This window comes from Aethina tumida, chromosome 7 (assembly GCF_024364675.1).
Source record: "Aethina tumida isolate Nest 87 chromosome 7, icAetTumi1.1, whole genome shotgun sequence".
Taxonomy (NCBI): domain Eukaryota; kingdom Metazoa; phylum Arthropoda; class Insecta; order Coleoptera; family Nitidulidae; genus Aethina; species Aethina tumida.
In genome coordinates, this window is record NC_065441.1 from 947,063 (window position 1) to 956,491 (window position 9,429).

Below are 9,429 nucleotides of genomic sequence, written 5' to 3' on the forward strand. Positions count from 1 at the left end.
ATTTTCACAATCAGTTTAATGTTAGTTAAAATATCTTTGATTTGATGCATTAAACTAATTGTGGGAACATGTCAGATACTTTGAAATATTTTTGGCATTTTATTCCATAGTTAATTTCAGAAGTGACTTTAGATATATGATGTACGAAAACACGGGCGTGATTCAATGTTAACATACATTGACACCACTAAAAAATTGCTTAATTTAAAATAATTTCAATATATACATTTTAAAATGAAACTTTTTATATTTACAGTAACGAAGTAGCTTAATTGTGGATTTTTTTTTTAATTTAATTAATTTAAAATTGTTTATTATAATTTACCACCAAGTTTAAACAATTTAATTTTAAGATAAAATTAATTTTTCAATATTTCTCACTAAAAGAAATAATTTTTTTTTAAATAAAACTCACCGAGAAAATATTAAAACACTAAAAACTAAATGCGACCCGATTATCGAGACATACCGTTTCACAACGTGGTGCGTTTTAACTATGGTAAACTGAAAGGCAGCCGAACCGCTCGCCGTAAATTCGACCGCGTTACTAATAGCGTCGCGACGCCTTCCCGCAACAATCGATTTAGCCGGCGATTGTTGCAGTGCACGGAACTGAATTTGGAATATTTTACACGTTAGTGGCGGGGAAAATGACGTTCCACTTTGTTTGTTTTTATAACAATCATTTTGATTCAATTATAGTTAAAGCAGACAACTGAAAAAACTTTTTTATTTTATTTATAAATGGGTTTAATGAAGTAATTGAATTTTTTTTAAATACATTTTTTGGAATGTTATGTAGACGTCAACCCTTGTTTCCATACGGATCACCTGTCGCCAGTAACTACTCAACCTCTTTTTATTTTTTCTCTTATTAGTTCTCTGAGGACTTTTCAAAATATACAACGATAAAGTAAACTGTCGGTGAATCTAAAAAATTGTGTTGGCAACAGTTTTACATTGCGTGTTAACTGGGTTGCGTGTCTATATATGAACGTGTCGTCGTTTTCCTTGTTAATAGATGGTGCTCTTTAAATTTCAAATTCAAACGAGTATTCTGTAAATTTAATTAAAGAAATTGATAATTTTAAAATCTATTGATGCACTTTCAACTACATAACTTCCTATATTCTATTTTTTATTTGTAAAATTTAAGGACTTTTTTAAATTAAACTTCGTAATCTAATAACAATGTTAAGAAATATAGTTTAAAATGTAAAGGTGTGTACATATTATTTTTCTTAACATGAAAATTTTAAACAATTTTTATGATAATTTTTAAATTAGATTTTATCTGAAACTATACTTGGAATTAAACTCGAGGCAGAGAGTGACAGAAAATCGTCGGGAATTGCAAAAAAAGTGTCTGCAACCACTTGTTGCGCACTCTTAACGTAAACATAAAAACATGTGGTAACTTGGCGATAACCTTTCGTTGTACCAACCAATATTTATCGTCCGAATTCAAAGACATCCCGTATTCAGAAAACCTCACTCAACTCGAAAGTGTCGAATAGTGAATCTCGCGTGTCTCAGAATGGTGAATACAATACTACGATTGTATCGCACTCCGGGCTGCACCGAAGCGAAAACTAACGAAATTTTTAACAAATTGTCGACGGTCACGCCGAATCTCAAGCAAATCGACACGGAGGAATGTTTCCATGTGGAGCTTACCAAACCGCTCACTGAACAAGAAGAAAACATTTTGAAGTGGGTGCTGAGAAATCCACACAACCCCAACAGTTTGGTTAGTCAACAAGTTCTGACTGAAAATGAAAACCAAATATTGATAGAATGCGGCCCCAGATTCAATTTTTCAACGTCCAGTTCCACAAATGCTGTGTCAATATGCAACAATCTAGGATTGAGCCAGGTTTCTAGACTGGAAGTGTCGCGCCGTTATTTGCTAACTTTCACAGGTAGCAAGCCAACAAAAGACACAGAAAACAAACTTGCACTCTTGTTACATGATAAAATGACTGAGTGCAGGTATACACCAGAAAATATACCACAGAACAGTTTCAATGAGAAATTGGCCAAAAAGGAGAACATCTGTGTGATTGATGTTCTGGGCAAAGGCGAAAAAGCACTAAAACAAATTGATGAGGAACTTGGTTTGGCTTTTGATGAGGCTGACTTAAAATACTACACAGATCTGTTCAAGAACAAATTGAAAAGGAATCCCACTAATGTGGAGTGTTTTGATCTGGCACAGTCAAACAGTGAACATTCTAGGCATTGGTTTTTCAAAGGAAAAATGATTGTGGATGGTAAAGAATATGAGGAATCTTTGATTGATATGATTGTTGATACACAGAAACACACCAATCAGAATAATGTTATTAAATTCAGTGACAACAGCAGGTATATTTATTTATTTTTTTATTGTCTTATAAAATGGTAAATTGATTGAATGTATTATGTAATATATTATAAATTGATTGATGTCGTTATTTGTCAATTGATTGATTAATAACTTGCGTCACTAATAATTTTGTTGTAATAATTTATGAAGCAATTTGAGACATCTATTTTTTATTATTTTCAACTTTAGAATTGTTTGCTTCTTGGATTGTTTATTGCATCAGAGATAAGTTTTGGAATTTTACTATACACATTTATTACATATAGATAATTTTCTAATTAAAGCTCGAACGTTTGAGGTCAACGATATTGTGTGTATTTGCAGTATCTTTTAGTGTGTTACTTTAAAATGATATAACGTCTCACATAATTGTTTAAATATATTAATTTATATCATACTAGTTTACTGCAAAAATATAAAAACATTCTTTTTTATATATTTCACCTAAAAAATAGCAAATTGAGTTTTTCCGATAATTATTTTTCTTACACTTTCACTGACTGATTTTTTTCAATTATAAATAATTCAACTGTTTTACTGATAGTTTATTGAATCACAAACGTTTCAAACCTTAGTACATCATAATTAGATTCTTTATTAAATGTTGTGATGGAAAGAAACAAATATTTACTCTTAATGCTAAATTTGTGTCTTTTCGTCGTTCAAATTATAACATTTTTTATGTTTTCTGCCTTCTTTTATCTTATTCATCATTTAAAGCACCCACGTAAATTTATTTAAAGAAAAAACAAACTAAAAGGCTGAAGAGAAAATAAATTTTAATTATAATATTTAAACCTGAAAATGTAAATTGATTATTTAGTATGAATGTGTTTTAGAAAGAATATGCATTAATTGAAATAATGCGAGTGGTGCATGCCTGTTACGTTATACTTTTGTATATTTTGATATAACTGAGACATTTAAAACTTGATAACAACTATCGAAATTGAGAGTTAATCTTGTTTTGATTCTATAGTTCAGTCATCTTAGTCAAAATTAGGTGAATATCTCGGAAATCGAGATACACAGCTATAAATTCGTATAAACTTATATATTGACATCCCAAAACTTGTCTCAAAATTCACACATGATAGGATGTTCGTAAAAGTCAGAGGTCAAAAGTAGAAAAAATCGATTTTTTGCATATTTTTTGTAAATATCTCGTTTCCTATGGGTTTTACGTTATTTGTATTTCTTATCAATACAATATCAATATTGTAGAGAATTAAATTCTCTACAACTTTTGTTTTAAACATTTTTTCATACGTGGAGCCGTTATCGAGATAGAGGGCAGAAGGTGCACGGCTACAGTATCAGTTGAGATCAACTGGTAGTCCTGTTCAAAAATACGTGTTATAAAGTTTATAAACTACTGCTAAATATATAATTGTCATTTTTTATTATTATCATCAGAATCTGGTGCATTTGTACAATATGTTGGAGACAATGCCAGTGTAAATGTCCACACTCTTGATGGTAACAATACTCTTTATGTTATGGGTATGAAGATAGTAACTTCAAAAAATGCTGCGATCTACGATGAACTGAAGAAAAAATGCACAACCAAACCAAGTGCCAAAGAGTTGGCAGCCATATCACATGTATCTCTTCAAGTTTATGAAAAACCGGCCGCACCTGGATACAGTAAAGTTCAAGTCAAAAATTTACATAATGATGAAGGATTCACAGAAAAAAACATTGACGAAGTTGATTTTTTGTGGCTGTATGGAAAATGGAGAGATATTGCATCGTTGCCAGGGTGGAATGGTTATCTTGAACAGCTCACTAAAAATAACAAGAACTTTTCAACATCTCAAGTTGTTTCTTCCTTTTATTGATAATCCTACCAATCACGTGGACACTATTTGCACAACTTTACATTGCGCTCTTGATATTGCTAAGTCACGTGGACAAAAAACGTGTGTGAATAGTTTTGATTAACCCCTCTACTCTAAAGCACGTGAAATGGTAGCTGCATCAGATGCTAACTCACCATTTAGCACAATAGTTATAAAATTAGGAGGATTTCATATGCTGATGTCTTTTCTTGGAAGCATAGAGTTCATAACGGACGGGAGTGGACTGAAATGAGCTTGGTGAAATATATGCAAAGAATTCTGTTGACAAATTGCTTACTGGTCAAGTTTATTCAAGAAACATCAAAGACCATACATTATTACGACTTGCATTATCAATGATAATTTTTGAAGATACGAAAATTGAAAATGGGATTTTGGATCAGTTAATACAGCAAATAACTTCTCGAGTTGTTTCCTACGAAAACATAGAAAGATGTATAGGTAGCCCAACCCTTTTTCTTGCAACATTTCTGAACAAACTGGATGAATTAAAAACTCGAGGTCCAACTCAGGCTTTTTAAAGAACATCTTAATCCAGTGCACAAAATGCTGCTGTATTTTCACGCCAGTGGTCACTTCTTATATGCAAAATCAGCACACTTATATCTTCAAGATATGATGAAGTTGGAAGAAACTATGGATGAACAAACTTTGAGAATTTTAAAAATAGATTCACCGTGAAACGAACAGAAAAATTCAATTGTGGGACATGAACAGATATGGTAATTGAACAAAGTCTTATGAAATCATTGAAAACAGGAGGAGGAGTATCTCGAAAATGCAAAAGAAAAGTGTGCTATGCATGCTACAAATACTATAAGTGAGGAAATGGAAATTAAAAATAGATTGAATATAATGTAATAGTTAATAAAAAATGGTAATTATATAATTAGCAATAATTTATAAACTCTATACTACGTATTTTCGATCGGGACTACGAGTTCACCTCAAATGATTCTCTACAATTGATAAGAAATACAAGTAGTGTAGGAAACGAGCAAAAAATTGATTTTTGTGACTTTGACCTCTGACAAGTTTTGGGATGTCAAAATATAAGTTTATAGGAATTGTTTATAGCTGGGTATCTCGATTTCCGAAGTAAACTCCCTATAATGACTGAACTACTAGTTTTTTTTTAAATATCAACAACCGTTGTAAAAATAACTTATATAGCGAAAGTATCGTTAAAAACTGTCCACCAACCAGTTTTAAGCAAAATGTTACAGTCGAAAATAAATTTTCTATTAATGGGAGTATGACCCAAATGAGAAAAAAAAGAAAAGATTATTCAGCGTACCTGAATTATTGTTATGTGTTATATATATTTGATAATTTTACAGTGCGATTAAGGGTTACTTGCACAGAAGTTTGAGACCGGTTACGCCAGGTTCTGTGAGCGAATTGAAGGCAGTAAATGCCGAATCCCATTTAATTTTCACGGCTGAAACGCACAACTTTCCTACAGGCGTCGCTCCTTTCAGCGGAGCCACCACCGGAACTGGTGGTCGCTTGCGGGACGTCCAATGTGTCGGACGCGGTGGCTACTGCATTGCCGGTACCGCTGGCTACTCAGTCGGAAATTTGAACATACCAGGTATGTGGGGCACTAAAAATATGTAAGTAAATAATAAACATGTATTTTTCTGTTAGGTTACGATTTACCATGGGAAAAGACCGGCTTCGAGTATCCGACCAACTTCGCTCCTCCATTGGACATCCTGATAGAAGCGAGCAACGGAGCCTCCGACTACGGTAACAAATTTGGTGAACCCCTGATTTGTGGCTTCGTCCGCTCGTTCGGACTCGTGGATGCTGCCGGCGACAGGAGGGAGTGGATCAAACCGATAATGTTCAGCGGAGGTATCGGAAGCATGGAAGCGGCCATGACGGAGAAAATGTCTCCGAAAGTCGGACACCAGATTATTAAGATTGGCGGTCCGGTTTACCGGATCGGTGTTGGTGGCGGATCCGCCAGTTCCGTCGAGGTTCAGGGTGACAATAAAGAAGAGTTAGATTTCAACGCCGTTCAAAGAGGTTTAATCAATCGATCGTCGTTCGCTGTACCGATGTAATTTACAAATAAAAAATTTACAGGCGATGCTGAAATGGAACAGAAACTCAACAGAGTGGTGAGAGCTTGTCTTGAATCTGGCAAAAAGAATCCAATCGTGAGTATTCACGATCAAGGAGCGGGTGGAAACGGAAATGTGCTTAAAGAGTTGGTTGAACCGGTTGGAGGTATAATTTATGCGGACCGATTTGAATTGGGTGATCCTACTATTAACGTTTTGGAACTTTGGGGTGCTGAGTATCAAGAAAACAACGCTTTGTTGTGTGAGAAACGAGATCTTGATTTACTAAAAGCAATTTGTCGCAGAGAAAGGTGCCTACAATCTAATTCCTACAAAGAAAGGAACAAGTTTTAATCAAAATTTTATTTTTAGATGTCCAATAAATGTTGTTGGTGAAGTAACAGGAACAGGACGCGTAGAATTGGCGACCGATGAGACAAAATCATCAATCCCTTTCAATTTAGAACTTGAACACGTTTTAGGAAAAATGCCGAGAAAAGTGTTCAATTTATCCCGGAAAAATGTACTACTTAAACCAATAGAGTTACCGAAAGGCACGTCCATTTTAAAAGCTTTAGAAGCCGTTTTGAGACTACCGAGCGTTGCAAGCAAAAGATATTTAACCAACAAGGTTGACAGATGTGTCACAGGTTTAATAGCCCAACAGCAATGTGTTGGACCACTGCACACTCCTTTAGCCGATGTTGCGGTTACAGCTATTTCTCACTTTGGATACGTAAGTAGCCATAAATATTTTATTTTAATAAGTATACTGTAAATGTTTACTTTAGGAAGGTATAGCTTCTTCGATCGGTGAACAACCAATAAAAGGTTTGGTAAATACGGCTGCGGGTGCCAGAATGACAGTGGCTGAAGCACTGTCTAATCTGGTTTTCGCCGCCGTTTCCGATTTACGTGACGTAAAGTGCAGCGGCAATTGGATGTGGGCGGCGAAGTTAGAAGGCGAAGGTGCCGCCTTGTTTGATGCTTGTAAAGCCATGTGCGGTTTGATGAACGAGTTGGGCATTGCCATTGACGGAGGAAAGGATTCTTTGAGTATGGCTGCCAGAGTCGGGAAGGATACTGTCAAAGCCCCTGGTAAATATATTAGTACTTTTTTGTAAATTTATATTTTTCATGATTCGAATTTTTAAGGAACTCTTGTGGTTTCGACTTACGCTCCTTGCCCGGATGTCAGGAAGGTTGTGACACCCGATTTGAAGGCACCTTCGATGGGAAAATCGGGACGATTGCTCTTTGTGGACTTGTCTAACGGCGATAACAGACTCGGCGGATCTGCACTTGCACAGGTTTTCGGACAATTGGGTAACGAATCTCCGGACGTTCACTGTGCCAAAACTTTTGCCAACGCCTTTAACGCAACCCAAAAACTGATTAAGGACGGAGCTATTCTGTCGGGTCACGATGTGAGCGATGGAGGTTTGATTGTGTGTTTGTTCGAGATGGCGTTCGCTGGAATTTCTGGCTTGAACGTCAGTTTAAAACATCGATCTGGTCCGGCTCTTAATGTATTGTTCTCTGAAGAAGTTGGATGGGTTTTGGAAATTCTTGATGCGGATCTGCAACATTGTCTTTCTACTTTCAAGGTATGTACTGTCTAATCTGAAACTACTTATCAAAGAATATCAACTTCATTGTTCAATAAATATTCGATGTTGGTTGTAGCGTTTTTCTGTGCTCACTCTTTGATCTTTTAATTTTATAGCAATTCAACGTTCCCGTATGGGAAATCGGTAAATCAGTCGGATACGGAATGCGTTCGGAAATCCTCATCAACGTAAACACAGTGACCTTTGAGAGTCGTCTGGTGAACCTCATGATGATGTGGGAAGAAACCAGCTACAAATTGGAACTGCAACAAACCATCAAAGTATGTGCAGACTCGGAATTCAACATTTTATCACAAAGAACGGCTCCCAAATACAAATTGACATTTGATCCGGACGAAGACAAAACAACGAAGGGTCAGAACATTGAAGTGGCTGTCATAAGAGAGGAAGGAACAAATGGTGATCGGGAGATGGCTGCGGCTCTCGTACAAGTTGGTTTCAAAGTATTTGACGTTACGATGCAAGATTTGTTGAGTGGGGACGTAACTTTAGATCGATTCAGAGGTGTTATTTTCCCTGGTGGATTTAGTTACGCAGGTAAGTAGTTGGCAAGGAATCAACGTTAGTTATTAAATTGAATCGATTTTAGACGTGTTGGGATCTGCCAAAGGATGGGCCGCCAGTATCCTCTTCAACGAACGTGTGAGCCAACAGTTCAAAAAGTTCTTCGCACGACCAGACACTTTCAGTTTGGGCGTTTGCAACGGTTGCCAGTTGATGGCACTTATCGGATGGGTGGGCAACAGTCCGGTAGAAGGAGACGACAAACCGGACATCGTGTTGGAACACAACCTGTCCGAACGATTCGAGTGCAGATGGAGCACCGTGAAAATCGAAAAAAGCAAAAGCATCATGCTGCAAGGCATGGAAGACTCCGTTTTCGGAGTTTGGGTGGCGCACGGTGAAGGTAGATTCACGTTCAAAAACGACACCATCTACCGGAAGCTTGTTGAACAAGGCTGCGTGGGACTTCGTTATGTGAACGATGCCGGAAACCCCACCGAAACCTACCCAATGAATCCCAACGGAAGCATCGAAGGTTTGGCCGGAGTCTGCTCGAACGACGGTCGACATCTGGCGATGATGCCGCACCCAGAGAGGTGCACGCAGACATTCCAATGGCCGTACATGCCGAGGGATTGGGTCAATTATCAGAAGAGTCCTTGGGAGAAGATGTTCAGGAACGCCTACGAATGGTGCTGCAACGTCAAATTCCACAGGGTTTATTATTAGGTTCTTTGGTGCAATATTTTGCGTTTACATTCCGCGAGTTTATATTTTTCTATTGAATTATATTATCAGTTGTTAATTTATGGTAGGTTTAATTTGTTGAAGAAATAAAACATGAGAGTTTTTAATAAAAAATTATTTAATTTTGGTTGCCTTTCACTAAGCAAGATATAAAGGACTTTCAAAGCAGTCTTAATAGCATTTGAAATTATGTACATAACCATTAAGTTTTACAACACATTTAAATTTAATTTTTACATAAAAAA

General features: G+C 36.2%; 1 protein-coding gene across 1 annotated transcript; it reads left to right on the top strand.

Annotated features, from left to right (window-relative positions):
* The first annotated feature begins 1,448 nt into the window (after positions 1–1,448).
* On the top strand, positions 1,449–9,308 carry LOC109603572 (phosphoribosylformylglycinamidine synthase). The gene is made up of 9 exons (XM_020020056.2): positions 1,449–2,367; positions 5,571–5,824; positions 5,881–6,264; positions 6,325–6,613; positions 6,675–7,038; positions 7,094–7,400; positions 7,458–7,909; positions 8,029–8,470; positions 8,523–9,308. Exons 1-9 carry the CDS (start codon positions 1,538–1,540, stop codon positions 9,164–9,166), a joined length of 3,966 nt encoding a protein of 1,321 aa, XP_019875615.2. The 5' UTR covers positions 1,449–1,537; the 3' UTR covers positions 9,167–9,308.
* Positions 9,309–9,429: the final 121 nt, after the last annotated feature.